The sequence below is a fragment of the Sinohyriopsis cumingii genome, chromosome 2 (assembly GCF_028554795.1).
Source record: "Sinohyriopsis cumingii isolate HCF-2022 chromosome 2, ASM2855479v2, whole genome shotgun sequence".
Taxonomy (NCBI): Eukaryota; Metazoa; Mollusca; class Bivalvia; order Unionida; family Unionidae; genus Sinohyriopsis; species Sinohyriopsis cumingii.
This window is the reverse complement of record NC_142962.1, coordinates 170,903,564-170,921,078: the sequence shown is the minus strand read 5'-3', so window position 1 is coordinate 170,921,078 and position 17,515 is coordinate 170,903,564. Positions and strand designations below refer to the sequence as shown.

General features: G+C 32.2%; 1 protein-coding gene across 1 annotated transcript in view; it reads left to right on the top strand.

Annotated features, from left to right (window-relative positions):
• Positions 1–1,421: 1,421 nt before the first annotated feature.
• The window catches only part of LOC149806291 (calcium uniporter protein, mitochondrial-like), a 93,356-nt gene continuing 77,262 nt past the window's right edge, over positions 1,422–17,515 (top strand). Inside the window, exon 1 of the mRNA XM_089951234.1 lies at positions 1,422–1,618. Coding sequence (XP_089807360.1) covers positions 1,526–1,618 — 93 coding nt within the window. The 5' untranslated portion in view covers positions 1,422–1,525. The remainder of the gene's footprint in view (positions 1,619–17,515) is intronic.

Genomic DNA, 17,515 nt, shown 5'->3' with positions numbered 1-17,515 from the left:
TCATTGTTTTAGTCTACTAGATAAATTCTACACAAATCTGTTAAAAATGCATTAACATACTCAGACCAGTATATAGACACGAAACAGATCTAACTAAAACATTAGCACGCTGAGGCCAATATATACCTGCAAAATCAAATTATTGCATGAGCACTTTTTTTCTCCACTTTTCTTCGGTGTTAGTAATTTGCAGAATACTAAATGACACAATATGAATTCAGAGATCAAAAAGTAACCAAACCGTTCTTTTAACTAGGATTGTTAAAAATATATTTAATCCTCACAGGTTAACAAAATTAGGAGGATGGTTTGATTTAGACATGGTGATGCCCTAAGCTATGAGATGCTGTAAAAGCCCTGTTTCGTAAGCGTTAACAGAGAATAAAGCTGTGTACAAACTTGTCATTTCTTTTGCTAATTATTACAATGCAAAAGATGTACTTTATATAAACTGTATTGCATAGATATAATAGTTAACATATGCAAAAAATCACGGGTTAAATTATTACTTAAATTTAAATTAAAATAAAACTGTAACAATATTTTATTTTTATTCTGAAATTTTAAAAGGCCCCTTCAGACTGTAAGGCCCTGAACTGTAGCTTATTTAGCTTATGCGTACACGGGGCACAATTTTTTAACGAACTTTTGCAGTAAGCATAGAATTAAATGAATTCATTATGATAACAGATAACACAATGTGCTTTAAACAAATATTTGTAAAATATATTTAATCTGTCAATAGAGCTAGCGCCATGGTTTTCATTACGTTATCATTGTCTTTATGTTAATTATTGCGAGGTTCACAAGATTGGCAGGGTATGCACGTATAATATTTATTTATGATATTGTACTGAATTAAATTATAAATTTGACTGGATCCGATTTGTTATTTTTAGCATATATATATATATATATATATATATATATATATATATATATATATATATATATGTGTGTGTGTGTGTGTGTGTGTGTGTGTGTGACACTAATAATATATATAATAATATACACTATAAAGATAAATTTCAAGTAAATCTAACAAAATCATTAATATACCCAGACTATATATATATATATATATATATATATATATATATATAATTTTACTTTATTTCACGAATTTTTTCAGTTCTATTAATTTTATTATTACTCATTAAAATATAAGTAAACCATTTAAAGTTTAAGCATAGGTGAAGGGGCTGCCTTGAAACTATTTCAGTATTAAATTGCCGATGCAAGATAAACATTCTTACATTATTTCATTTCATTATTTATAACTACACCATATTCTCGTGTAAAATAGGTTTTGTTTGCAACTGCCCAGCGTACCTGGGAATAATGAGAAATATCATAATTTTACCAAATATAAATGTTACATTTAAATCTAACTTAATAATCTTTCACTTGGTCCAAAATCAGTTCGTAATATGTTCCGAATCAGCCATAGTCCAAACCAGGGTGGTACCTAGCAGACGATTTGACAGTAAGAATTACCTCCCCTTTATTCTGCTCTCCGACGAACATGGCGTCTAAGGGATTGAACTGTTTCGTCAGGTCTACTTTGTCTGAGTTTGTGCAGTCGTATAAAGCTGGATTTGCGCCTAAAAAACACCAGGTAACTATATATAAATATGCCATCTCTTGTTAACATTAAACGTATGTTGTAATTCAAACGACAGTTATGCACATTGGACATGTTGGATTTTTTAGTAGGAAATGACTTATGAAAACGCGAAAAGACATGCATAGGCTTAAACACTTAAATCGAGAGAGATAGAGGGGGCTACGTTTGGAGCCAGTTATACTCCAGATTATCGTAACATGAATATATTCAGTGATTTAAAAACCCTGTAGTAACCCTTCATCTCTTAGTATGTGCGGGGGCAGGCTGTCTTTCACCTGGGTGTAACTTGGGCTACGCTATATTATTACAGGTAAAATTACTGTAAAACTCCCAATCTTCTGTCCACTTTAATGTGTACGACATTTTCTTCAGTAATACATACCAGCATTATGATTATATTTAGTTGTCTTTGAATTTAAAAGGATAAAAGTACAGATTTGTGAACATAATCCTTGTTTTTATCCAGAAGTGAAAAATATAGTCTGCATGCAAAGGAAATTAATGTAAATTGGTAGAATTACAAAGGTGGATCGAATATTTTATTCATTTGGGTGGCAGGAATGCAGACTGATACAAACCATAGCAGATTCTAACCAAGTTTTGGCAGATTAAGACCAAATGTCAGGCTGATTTGAACCATGTGAAATATTATAAAGGAAAACATGGAACAAAGATATATCTAATTTATTTTAGTAGTTATTAATGTTTACACAAGCATAGCAGGGGAATGTAAAAGGCTGATTGTCTGGTCTTAAATTTACAAAAGATTGTTCATGGTAACTTTCTAGCAAAAATGATTACAAAAGAGATATGACCTTATTACATCTGAATTTGTTTAGACCATCATAATAACTTTTAATTGTTTACAGTATAGAAAAAACATGGCATTATTTTTTAATTAATAAATTTGAAAACTATTCATAAATAGGGCTAATATAGCAGACTTAAATGTTATCATACAGTAATGACCTCTGAATTTTATTCTTTTCTTTTCATTATTTTTACCAAATTAAATATTGTGTAAAGAGTTATTGATGGGCAACACAATATTAAAATGTACTGTACTGTCATTATTTGAATCTTAAGCCAGTAAATCAACTTATTCTCATTCCAACCATTGATGACTTTGCAGTTATTAATGAATTCAATTATTTCATTTAAAGCCATGTATTAAATCCATGCAATTTTTATTTCTGAATTTATAATTTATTAAAACAATATAATTTTACTTCCCTCTTAAATTAATTAAGAGCATGCTGGTGAAAAAAGTATTAAACAGACGATGATATTATGATGTTTAATTATAGCAACATCTATCAATTCAGTGTCCATAATTTGCTTAATATTAAATGAAATATTTTGAACTCAGCAGAAAATTGACATGTGGTTATTTAAACTGAGAGTAATAAATATATTTCATCTTTCAGTTAATTTTTCTTTGCTATAATTAATATAAGGTCCATAATAAGATTAGCAAATAATCAGATGTATGATATTGTATCAAATTATATAATACATTTTGGATAAACCTAGTTTTGTATTTTTGTATGTGTTATTTAGTACTATTAGTATATAGTACAATATACAGGACAAAGATAAATTATACATAAATCTAGCAAATGTTTAATGAGCTGCTTTGATAATATTTTTATTTTAAATTGACAATGCAAGATAAACTGTCTTACATTATTATTTTTATTTTTATACAGAATGCCATAAAACTCATGTAAAATAATAGATTTGTTGCCTTAAATGCAGTTTTGAACTGCTTGACATACTTGGGAAATGATAAATGTGCATGGAAAATAATGACATATTTGTAACTTTGTTAATGTGACATTAAAATATAAAATAAAGTTCACCTGGTCTGAATTTGCCTGAAATTTGGTCTGAATGAGTTAGTAATTTGGTCTGAATACACCTGGTCTGAATCAGACTACACCAGATGGCACATCTTTGCCTGCCAAGGTTCCAATATGTTCTGTTTGGTGTGATTCTTTTGTTCAAACCCAGAGTAACACTATGTCCACCAATCAGAACTAACTGTAACTTATTCAGTGCATGGTGGAGGTGAGTGGTTTTACCAGTTTACTGTTGTATATTTTTCTGGTGGTACATAACGCATTACTTTTACATTGTTTTGATAGATCTATATTTCTTTCAGTAAGGTATATCTGGAAGCTCCAAGCAGTCTTTTTATGACTTTCATGGTATTAAAAGCAAGTTTTAAATATTCATGACAAAATAGCTTTTGAAATTATTATTTTTCTTTCTTCAGAATGGTTATATCTGTCACAATTTGATGATGACTATTACAAATGCATGTATAATTATATTTATTATCCTTTGATCACATGTTTGACACATGTCACATATGCTAACACAGTGGCCAAATAGAATGTTGATAAAAATATTTAACTTTCAGATTTAGAGTATGTTTTAGTTATTTACAAGCTTTTGTGATTATGTTAAGGATGTGTATTCTTTGGTATGATTGTGAATAATCCAACAATTTTTAAGAGCACATTTCTTTTCTGTCATAACTTTAGGTAATTTCTCAAGTCCACTAAAACGTTTCTCTTTTGATACATTTACTGGCCCTCTCTGATAAACATCATGTCCAGGAGTTGGCATCCCATTTGAAGTTTCCTGACCTATTATATCAGTTATATAGCTAGAAAATTGTTGTCTTCAGTATCAACACTTCCTATTTTTATCAGTAGGCTCTCTAATGGCAGCACAGTGACTTTCACAGTACACTGGTTACTGCTTGTAGATTACAAATTAAAAATATATTAACATATGTATAGCAGATTCATATCCATTAAGGTATTAGCCATTTCATATGGTAGGATGGGGGCTGTGATTTTCTTTTGAGTTGAAATCTTTTCTCTTAAGATAATAGTTTTTCCAAATTATATATATATATATATATATATATATATATATATATATATATATATATATATATATATATATATATATATATGGTATTAATTTGCTGTAAATAGAGCAGGATATTTTTCCAGCTACTGACAGACAGAAGTACAAGTTCGTTAATTCAGTTAACTTCATTACTTAAAGGTATACAAAATACATAGCTTAACTTGATGTCATCATGTCTCTGTCAACGTTTTAGAATGCTAATAGTGCATCATTCATCTTTATAGTTTCCCTCTCTTACCCTTTTTTGCATGAATGGCATTTTGGCTTCAAGTTGATATAATCACTTGGAGTCTTACTAAGGTTTAGAGTTACATGAAGACATCATAATTTACCTTTATTTAATCAAGTATGCTGAAATAGAGATATTGGATAATAATTTGCAACTGGTGCTCAATTCACATCCAGAATTTCTTACAAAGAAATATGACCCTTACACCATGGGACTTAACTCTGGCCATATTGCTCAGTTTATGAGTGGGGAGGGGGCATAAACTTAAGCATCGTCAGTTTGTCTGTCTGATCTGTCACTTTATTATTCATTAGAACATACTGGTGTTGTAAACCATTGCCATGTTTTTTTTGGATCCTGAGTACATGTGGTCCAGAATTCAGTGAATGTGACTATATGCAGTGACTTATGTGCTGCTTTCTTGTGTTAGTTAGACATGATCTAATGCAGCTAAATATGTGGGTGCATGTGTACATGAAGCCTTTCACATTTGTGATCATGAAATTTCTTCCACATAACTGAATTAACTTGAGAATACCTGAGATTTGTTTGTCATAAGTAGAGACACATTTGAAACTACTTTTGTGTGTGTATGCATGATTTGAATTTTTAATATAGCTTTAACAATTTTTCATTCATATCACTATGATGTCCACAGTGTGACAGTTAATAGTGATATCTAGCACTGGGGCATCATGCCACAGACGTGTAGCATCATGTTCCACCCAGTCACATTATCCTGGCACCAGACCAACCAGTCCTAAAACTAACATTTTAATGCTTAATGCCTAGCAAGACAGCTGTTAGTACCATTTTTATAAGACTTGATATGACTTGGTATTCGAACCCTTGACTTCCTGCATCTGAGGCGGATACTCTAACCAATAGGCCACTGCAGTGGTCTGAAGCTACTTCTAGCACTATCCCTGAATATGCAGCTTGTCTGAAAAAAGGTTATTTAATTTTTTATAAATGCTAAATAAAATCTGAGTCTTTGATGAATCTTCTGTTGAATTGAAAAGCATAAATAGAAGTGTATTAAAGGCATATCAGGTTGAAAGAATCAGATCACAAACACATATTTATCTTTATTGGTCACATTGCAATTAAAATTACCATATATTTTTGAACATGGCAAATGAAAAATATAATATTTGTGGAATTTGAATATTTATAATGGAATCTTTATTTTAAAATAGTGAAGACTATTACTTAGAATCCAGCTTTTTATATCTTTTAGTACCAGGCAGCATCTGAATACATGTTATTGGTTGCTTTTAGCCAAATTATGTTTCCAGATGATCTGGGGGGGCTTACCCCTTTTTAGGAGGAATACAAATTTGAGCAGTTACATGATATTTTACAGTGGGCATTTGTGCCACACAACTAAGCCTTATAGTTCCCTGTCCCCACTTAACCACAGAGGTAAACCTTACATGCTTTAGCCTCCCACATTACCAAATAAATAAACTCAACAGTCCATATCCCTCACCAATCCTAACCAGTAATTCCACATGACCTGTCCCCCAACCATAGGCTCTGGCCCCCATCTCCCAACCACCAAAAGTAAGGAGGAACAGTTACAGTATTATTGCATGAGTAATGTGTTTTGGCAGGAGAAATGAAAACAATTGCAGAATAACTTGTAAGTTGTCAAAAATGCAGATAATCTCTGTCTGGCATAGTGCCTGAGAAATGGAATTCATTCAGTAGGATGCTTTTAAACAAAATGTTTGTATGGTCTTTCTTTGCATATTCCGTGCAGGAGTTTATGTCAGGGGATTTGAGTCCATCTGAGACTGTTTATGATTCCATTACCTTCAAATATTTATATTAATTACATGAATATTCTGGCATATGCTGAAGCAAATATTACAGTTTGTTAATGCAAGAATTTAAGAACAATGAAGAGATTAAATCCTTACATGTTAATACAGCTTCCATCCTTTGGTGTAGGACTGAACAGTTAAAATTATAGTATTTCTCCCATGGTAAAGCTCAGGTGACTTTTATTGTTTTGGAGAAGTGGGAATCAATTTATAGTATTAATCTGTGGTATTAATCTATGCAAATATAATGGAATTATATTGTAGCACAGTATCAGTTTACATGTATAGAATTATTACTGCAAGATTTCATAGTTAACAGTATGTACATTGTCGTGTTGACTATTTCGTGTAATTTTGGATTTTCCTGGGTAATCTATTGCGTCGCAAGTCAAGTGAAATTTGTATATAAAGGGTTGTGATACACAATTATTCATTTCTGTTTTATGATTAGTCATTGGAATCACTTTTAGCTGTGTTCAGATTTACATTTAGAGGACAGAATTCTGATATAGAGTACCGTAACACAGTAATAAATTACTTTGGTAAAAGGACTGCTATTGTCAAGTTGTTTTACTACTGGTTAAATAATTCACATTTTTTCTAAGTCTGAAATATTGTTTTTGCTGAATCTGGTTAGGGCCAATATGATGGTGTACTTTTTCAGTGTGGCAGCTTATTTCTTTGTGTACAGTAAACATTTTTTCACAAAGAAGTGTGAAAACTACCCTTCCTAACCATATGATCAGTAAAACTTTCCAAGAGAATCTCAGCTTTCTTCTAGATTTTCATTGTTGCCATCAGTAAAGTCATTTCAATTGCTGATACAATTAAGTTTGACACAGGTTATTCAGAAATGGTTATAGTACTTTGGTCTTCTGTGAAGTACTGTTAAATTTCGAATCATTACTGGAAAAAAACCTATATCAATTCATTTTATGCAGAAACATCTAGAAGAAATTGAGCTACTTTCATGGCTCACCATAGCAAATCCCTGCAAGTTCCCAGACTTTTTGATAACATTTCCACCTCAGTAATCCAAACATCCTGCCCCCTTGACTATGACCTACAGGTTGTGTGTGTGTTTGGAATTGTTAACATAGCTTTAAAAAAATTGTCATATTGCTATGATGTCTGCAGTGTGTCAGTTTATAGTGATGTTAGGCACTTGGGCATCATGCCTTAGACATGTAGCATGATGTCCCACCAGTCATATTATCCTGACACCAGGCTCACCAGTTCTAACACTAACGTCTTAATGCTGAGCACCAAGCAAGGCAACTGCTAGTACCATTTTTACATCTTTGGTATGACTCAGCCAGGGTTTGAACCTGTGACCTCCTGCATCCAAGGCAGATGCTCTACCACCTGGCCACCAGATTGGTTCCTACAGATTGTAACCCATATTGTGATACATACATAATGCCTCTTGTACAAAGTTTGGTTCAGAAATATATAAAAAAATGTCTATGGAATTGCAGTATTTTTAATTATTTTGGAGTGTTGACACACACACACACAAGCCATGGAACCCTGGGGAAGGGAACAAAAATTATACTTTAAAGTTGCTCACACTATGGGCAACTTAACCAATTTCATGAATTTTCAGACTGGTTTAGGAAAAGATGTGGTAATGGACAGACAAATGACAGTATAATCTTGCTTTGCTTTGGAGTCGGGATTGAAAAAAATAAGATTAAAGAAATTATACTCAGTAAGGCATAGGCGAACAAGTCTGTAACCTATGTAACAGGGAATGTCTAAATTTTGTTCCTTGGACTACCTGGCACATTGAATGTTTTTTATTTCATTAATATTAGGCCACTACACCCACCCTACATCCAGTTTAAAAATGATAAGCCTGAAGGATGTATAAATGCATAAAACTTATTTCATTCCTTATTTTATAATTTTTAACCTGATTGTTGGCTGAGTTCCTAACAGTAATTTAGCCAACTATTTGAAAAATGCAGTAAGTATAAACTACATCATAACATTGTGGTATAAAGACTTGTTGAGGCCATCTTATCCAATCTTTACATTTTATTTTCATTTGACTTACAATTTAAGCTCTGCTGTTTTATTTGTTTCATTTATTTTGCAAAAAAACTAAAATTGATTAAGCATGTAAACTTTCTTATAGTCATAGGGCAAAAATACTTTGACTTAATTGTTTGTCAAGTTTAAATTGGATATTTGACTACTGAATTTCTAGTTTTTCATTTAAAAAAAACCACAAGATAATTACATACATGTAAACCATTTTATGTGCATGTAGTTTCAGTGTGTTTATTTTTATGAACTTTTTACCACCTTACAATTATAGCCTTCTTGATGTTTGTAATGGTGCATTAAATAGAAATGTTTATTAATGGAAAAATGTGGGCTACCAGAATTTCTTGTGTGCTACTGTTGTTTCCATTTTTGGTAGCCCATTGGACTTTCACACATAATCAAGATTTATCCACCTCTTCTTCATTTAGCATAGTCAGTTGAAATGTGTTAAGACATCTGGCATGGAAAACAAAAGCTTAACGATAGATAATGCTTGACAGTTTTGGGTTCCCTCTGGAAAGCTGTCTATTATTTGTGTTAGTTAGATATCAATATTAAAACATTGTGTACTAGATGAAAATATTCCCTAATGACATTATACTATGAGTTCTTTCTGGTTTACATGCCATACACAAATGAAGAGAGCCAAAAGCCTGGAGGGAATTTTGTTATATTGATCTTTCAGTATGAAATTGACTTGACAAATTTGAAGGAAGAAAGCCTTCAAGAAAATTTATATGGACTCTAAAGGGATGTAGTCTTGTCACAGATGCATTGTATTTTTCTGACTTCTGGTATAGTCTTGAATGTCCTGATATAACACAATGATGCAATCCAAAATGTCTTTGAGCAAGTTCACAAAAATCCCATGTAATATATAAATCCAAAAGTCTATCAGCATTTTATTAATTGCAATGAATATTTTAAATAAATAATTCCTCTCGAATTATATCTGATTTGAAGAACACAACTGTAAACTCAGATCATAAATGAAATCCCAAAGACTGATCTAAAACATGAACAACTTATTTGTTTATTAAATCCCTATTTATACACATTTTCACAAGACATATATTATAACAGGCTGTGAAACAATCCAACGCAAAAAGCTTCTAATTGTAAGTAAGATGGGCCTTGAACTCAAATGCTATGTAATAATTCTGTTTATGAATGACCCTGATCTGAAATACAACTTACAATCATTGACCAAAGTTAAGGACACTATAGATTAAGTATATAAAACATTTTGGTGAAGGAGGTCCCAGTTTCTAATGACATTCTATTCATCCTTTTTTTTTAAAAACTATAATATAGCATTAATTAATGATAAATATTGTAGTTTGTTGCCTTGTATCTGCTTGATATACATGCAGCAAAGATTCCAATCCTCTTAAAATACAGAACTTTAATTTGATGTGAAACTACATGTATATGTAACTATTGGTTCTATGTGATCACTGGACACTTTAATCCAATAACACCTTTAACAGATTTATTTTAATGCAACCTTAATTTATATTATGTTAGATGAATAACAGATGAATTTTATTCTGCTACTCCTACTATTTAAAAAGGCAGTGTCTCTGCAAAACAACACAGTTATATAACTAATGTTAAGTTTTGATTTTGAATATTAATTTTTGTATCTGATATAAAGAGATATCTAAAATTTGATTACAGCAAGTGATGAAGTGATAGTGTTTAAGAGGTTAGAAGCCATAAGCCTATTTGTTACAAATTCCCCACAAAATAATAATTTCATGTTGAAAAATGTTCAATTCTAGGGCTGATGGCTCAAAAATGTAATTAATTTTAATTGTTGGTTTTATACAAATGTAATGCCATTAAAAATTGTTTATAATGGAAAACTCCCATAACTTCTTACATATATAAGCACAGAGATGATAGTCTGTTCCTCACGTCCTTCTTCCAGCCAGAGGCACCTGTTTTTCATATCAATTCAAATGATGATGATTTTTTTGTGCATGTTAAGGATACACTGAGATTTTTGTACCTAATTCTTAAGGTATTATTTTAAACGTCCAATACCCAGTAGCTCAAATTTATAGCAGTGTAAGTATTTCCAAATTTTTTTAGTCTGTACATGAAATTCATGCAGGTAAAGTGCAGAATTAGGTGTGAATATGGAACTTAGCAGATGCACATAGTTTGTAGTTTCCACTATGTCCATTTGAAAGGTATAAAAATTATTTAAAAAAACAATAAGCACTACATGTGATAATCTTAATGCAATAATCCTAGTGGAAGATGAAGTTGGATAACAAACCTGGAGAAAGTTGAAGTTAGGTAAGAAAAAATGAAGGAAGTTGTTGTTGTGGGGTTTAACGCCATTTTTCAGTACATGACAGGCTATACATGGCGGCCAGTATTAATGGTGGAGGAAGAACCCGGGAAAACCCTGGAAAGAACCACCGACCCACGAGAAGCTACTGGCAAGCTTTCTCACATACCTACATTGTGATGGAAGTTGAAGCTAGGAAATAAACATGGAGAAAGTTGAGAATGAATTTTGCTAAAAGTGGCAACATACCATAAATATAAAGAAGCTGCTTTGTGTCTGGCTTCATCCCAGATAGCCATCTTGCAATTATAGCAGAAAGTAATGTATATTTGTAAGAACAGCATATGCTGAATTGATTTAGTGACTAGTTATAAGATTTTTCACATATGGTTTTTAACTTTCAGTTGGATAAATCACAGCACATTGCATCTTATACGTGTACATGTAGTTAACAAGCAGGTGTAATGCCATTAATGTTACATGTATTACATTACAGTGCTGTTAAATGGTACAGTAGAGCCAGTCAACTTCATGTAGTATGATGATAATAATAATAATAATAATATTAATAATGATGATTTATTTAAAGAGGGTAACACAATTAGCTAAGAACTAATCTACCTTGAGGCCCTCATATAAAGGAATTTATTTATTTTTTAGCTGCATCTCTGAAGCCACTGGATATATTGGGTTTGGAAGAAGGGGAAATACAGTGGGTATTTCTAATCTCAGCTGGAATACTATTCCAGAGCAAAGTTCCAGAGTATTGGAAACTTTTTAAAAATAATTCCTTATTTGGTTTGGGAATTTTATACTTTTGGTAGACATGGATTGCAGGTGGGGAGTATTGCCAGGAGCACTATTATTGGATATCCTGTTCATTAATTTGGCTTTTCTCAAATGGATTCGGTCTGTAATAGGTAATATTTTAAACTTACCAGCTACATTTTTCTTGCTTTCTTTATGGATTGATATTAGCCCAAATACTCTCATTTTGAAGATGTGCCAGTTTTATTATATTTTTATCATTTGAATTACCCCATACTGTGTTACAATAGTCAAAATAGGGTTGTATGTAACTGTTATAAAATAGTTTTCTGTGCTGTTCAGGGAGATATTGTCTTATCCTACTGAGAAGCCATAAAGTTGAATTAACCTTTTTACTGATATGTTTGATATATTCAGTCTATGATAGGTTATTATCTACCAAAACACCAAGTAGTCTATCATGACAGACCATTTGCAAATTTGTGTCCTTCCATGTCAGACATAGTTTATCACTATCAAGATTTGTCCTTTTTTGCCCTGTTGAGATAAGTAATATTTTAGTTTTACCAGTACATGTATTTACCACCATGCCATTGCATGTGCACCAGTTGTTCAATTTGTTTAGAGCATTCTGTAAAGAAATTTCGAGTTCATGCTTTGTGTTTTGGATGTCTGACAATATTGTGTTATCTGCATAGAGAACTGTAGATGATATTGAGTCGCTTAGTAAAAGTGGTAGGTCATTAATAAATAAAATAAAAAGTAATGGACCTAGAATTGAGTCTTGTGGTGCGCCGTATCTAATTGTTCCAGGTTCAGACAGAACATTATTTATGTAAACATGTTGTGTTCTCTCACTTAAGTATGAAGTAAACCATCTAATTGTTCTTTCATCACATTGGTAGATTTTCAGTTTTTCAAAAGGATTTCATGATCCACCATGTCAAAAGCTTTCCTGAAATCTACAGATCCTATTATCTACCTTGGTCAAGTGCTTGAAGCCATTTTTCAGTTAGGGAGATCAGGTCAGTCTCACGTGAATGTTTCTGTCTAAAGCCTGATTGATTAGGGTGTAACAGCAAATGTTTTTCAATCAATTTTGACAAGTTTTGTAGTATTGAGATTCGTTGGTAGTTATCAGCATCATCTTTAGAACCACTTTTGTGAATAGGGGTTACTTTTGCAGTTTTCCATATTTTGGGGACTGATGAGGTTGCAATACTTAAATTGATTATGAAATGTTATGCTATCTACAATAGCAGAGGCACAAGATTTAATGAGTCGTGGACTAAACTGGTCCAGTCCTGTAGCTTTCTTAGTATCAAGTTTACTGAGTCATTTTTTTAAAAAGTTTTTTGATACTGCTGGAATAGAGAAACATACCTCCTTAGAAAGTCTGCTGCTGCAGAACTTTTTCAGTTCATTAAAGTTGTTTTCTATTACTGGTTCTTTTAATTTGGTGGTAATGTTGGTGAAAAAATCATTGAAAACATTTGCAGTGTCATGTGATCAGTGGCATTGGTGTCATTTACCAGAAGTAAATTTTATTTGTCTGATCTTTGTGACGTGTGCCTCCAGTGAGTTCATTGAAGACTTTCTTAGAGGCTACATCCATAAATAAGTCAGTCCACACCCTTAGAGCTTCATCTGTGTCATCCACATTTGGATCATATTCCATGGAACTTTATATAGGTCATTGAGAAATTTGTATGATCTGTAGGTGATTGTTTTGTTTGTATTTTTCTTATTTCTCTTGCAATTAACCTTTCTTGTAAAAGAAAGTAGGATAGTGGTCACTAAGACCAATATTCGGTACATTAACACATTGTCTGGTAGGTTGGTATAAATGTGATCAATAAGAGTACTTGATATTTATGTTACCCTTGTAGGCTCATTTACCAGCTGAACTAGGCCTAATGATTCAATAAATTCCATCCACTTGTTCCTTATTTGAGTATTGAGAAGGTCCTTTTTTCTTTCTCCTGTGCAAGAACATTTTCCATTTGTTTCAAAAAGTTATTCCAGATTTCTTTGGAGGAAGGTGGCCTATAAATGAAACCAACTAGGAATGATTCTGAATTATTTTGAATACTTTCCACCCAGATACTCTCAATTACACGTGACTCCAAGTCAAGTCGTCTTTCTGCATTTACATTTTCCCTAATGTATACAACAATACCTCCCCCTGCTGTCTCTCTGTTCCTGCATAATGGTTTATTGTAGCCTTGACAGTGAAATAGATTATCATTGTAGTTAGCATTTAATTTTGTTTCACTGAATCCTAAAACATGTATATTATTTTCCTTGGAATACAACATTATCTTAATTTGATCTATTTTCCCCACTATACCTAGTACATTTAAGTGACCTATGTTAAAACCTTTTGTATTTAGTTTCATGTCAATTATATGTATGTCATCATGCAATGGGGTACTCACTGAGATTGTCTCCATACTACTTTTATCATTCTTACATCCCATTTCCATATTAAAATGTTCATATATATTAGCATCTTCAAAGTCACATTCAGACCCTGAAAATCCGTTAACTTCAGCATTTATAATAGTGTGCATTGAATACAGTCAAGAGTCTCACTAGGTACGTTTAGATTTGGCAGGACTTTGCTATTGAATACCATACCAGTTGATGTAGTTGCTTATCCTTCATTTCATTAGTGACTTTATAGTCACTTTTTACAATCATTTTGATTTTCATATTGACATTTTTTGGTCTTGTAGTTATTCAGGAAGTATAATTACAATGTGTCACATCAGGAAATAAAAGTCCTGGATTCATTGGCAATATTATGCAGATATTTTATCCTGTTGACAGTCATTAGTCGAATTATAATAAACTTGCTATCAGTGTGGAATATTGACACAGAATCACAATGAAGATCAACAGTAATGAAACTTTGCAACATATCTGAAGTCACTCTCAAGACTTATGAATGTAGATTCACTCTTAAACCCTGCAGAGTTACAAATATCTGAACACCACTAGTTATTCTGGCTGTGATGATCAGCCCATCTTTTATTGAAAAATGGCATTAAACCTACATCAACTACCCCTGTGAAAATTTAATGAACAATTTTTGAATTATCCATGAATTGTTCTAGAACACTTTTCATGAAGCATTCATAAAATGCACATTAACATTTCATGAACAGTTCTTGAACATTAATTGTCCGAATTTTCAAGAACGTCAGAACCTGAATGTTCTGGAACACAAGTTCTTGAACAATTCATGAACATTTTAACATGGATTGTTCATGAACTGTTCAAGAACTAATATTCTAGAGTAAAGTCATGAAATGTTCAGGTGCATTTTGTTAATTTTTCATGAACAAGTGTTCTGAACAAGTTCTTGAATAATTCCAGAATTGTTCATTTCTGTCACAGTGAATCACAGTCCAGATAAAAACTTTTGAACCTTTCATAAATACACCTGAAGTAGATACTTAAACACAGTTATGCCGTTAATGATTAAACTAACATAAAACAAACATAGAAACAAATTTTCACTTCTTTAATAATGATATTTTCTTGGCAGGAAAAAATGTTGCTGTTAGACAACTTTACTGTCCTGTTTTTTTAAAGATCTTTTCGGGGGGGGGGGGCGGGATTGGTGATAGGGTTCCAGTCCAGTTGGAACCCTTAGTGCTCAAGAGACCATTTCAGGATTACTGCGGTTGTATGACTGAATAATACCTTTTCGCGCAAAATACTTTTAAAAAAATCAATCATTACTTTCTTAGGATTGTGACATTTTCATTTTGACGGTAAATATTGTTATGTTACTAACCAAAACCACAGGCCCTAAGTAATCATGAAAGAGTCTATAGTCAGGCCTATTTTACGAGAAATGGTTTAAAATAGTTTACCTTCAATTCCTAGGATGGCTGCATGGTAAGGTTTCCCTTGAAATTTAGCCATTACTAAATCTCCTTTTCTGTACTCATCACGGCATGGCTTCAGTATTGTAATGACGCTTTGTATTGACCAATTCCTTTCAATGTAATGCCAAAACAACAAACAGTATTTTCGACCTTCTATCAGTGAATCCATTTCATTTAATATTCAGCAAATGAGCATGATGTCCGTTGGCAGAATATTTCAATTTCGAATTGACCAACCGCATCATCAACCGTTATTCGGATTTATCTCAACTATTTCTACGATGTAACATATGACCCATACTATTGACCTCAGTGTTGTGAATGACTTTAAATAGTAATTATAATACAGTATCATGTGCAGGGGTTACTTTGCATGTATGTGAGAATCGTAAAGCACGAGCTGCATGGATATAATATTACTTTCAGATTTCATTATTTTGCTAACTCTTAAGTCCATACAGAATTAGATAATAGATTCTTGTTCCTGTTGTCATCTTTTCAGACATCCTCTGGTTTTATAATTGCCTAGAACATTTCATTTTAAGTAATGTTGAAAACAGGGAGTGAGCTTGCAGTTTAAAAGGTTAAGTTTATGACAAAAGTAGTCTCTTTCATTGAATGGTGCTGTATTCAGAATCAAATGAACATAAATTTTTATGAAGTTTTCAGTTACATGTATTTCAGCTGCAACTTTTGTGTGCTTAAACTATTCCTGATTTGTTTCCAGATATTATCATAAACTTTTCAGTTATTTAATTTAATTTAATTGCCTTTCTTTTTGTCCTTTTACTGTTCTTGACATGTTCCAGAATTCTGTCAAGAACTATTCATGAGCTTTTTATGAACTATTTAAATTCATTTTAGTACATTAAATGTTCTTAACATGTTCATGAACTCATTCTTGAACTCTTGTGGTGTATTATTGTTCTTGAATTGTACTTCATTTATTCTTAAAGTTATTCATGAACTGTTTAAGAACTGTAGTTCATGAACAGCCAAAAAATGATTTGAAGAACGTTTCATGTCAGTTCAAGAATAGTTCATAAAGTTCATGAACTGTTCATAATTTCAAGAACTCCATTTCGCAGGGGTATATCTGACCAAACACTAGTCCAGGATGTCTTTTTATCAGACTGTATTTTTTAATTATATATTGTGTAAAGTCACATTCACCATGCAAATTTTTAGCTGTCGGTCAAGTCATTTGGGTATAGATTCTTGTTTTCGTCCATAAATTTATTGTGCACTAAAGGGTTTTGACATACCGGGAGGTTGGTGTTAATATTCAGGAACTTGCTTTTGTGATTTTCGTTTTTATTTTTTGAGCTTTTGTTTCAAAAGTAAACTCCAGTTGAGGTGTGTTTATCTGGAACAATTTGGTCAGAAAAGACTCAATGTATGCTTAATCATTGATATTTTGCCGATGTTAGTTTATAAAGTTGTTGATAAGGACTGCAGCAGATGCACTTAGAACCTGACTTTTTGTTGACACAAAGGTATCATTGTTGATGAAACATAAGCAGGCACTTTATATAGTACTTGAAAGATCAGAAGCCTTTGCTTGTGTATGATTCGGCAGTAATTTTATATATAAGATTCTGCAGTAATTCTTGGAAATGTAGAAATCCTTCCATTAGCAGAGTACATTTTGGATCAATTGGAACATTTCTGTAAACGTCTTCCACTTATACGATGAGTATGTACCTATTGTTATATCAGTAATAATGTGAACTTGTGTCTCTTGTGTGTAATGAACAAATGGTAGTTATGCTATCCCTTGAACAGAGCTACAAACCAATTAAGATAATGTGTTCCAGAGTGTGCTAATGTATTTTTTGTCTTGGTGCTAGTTTGGTTTGGGTA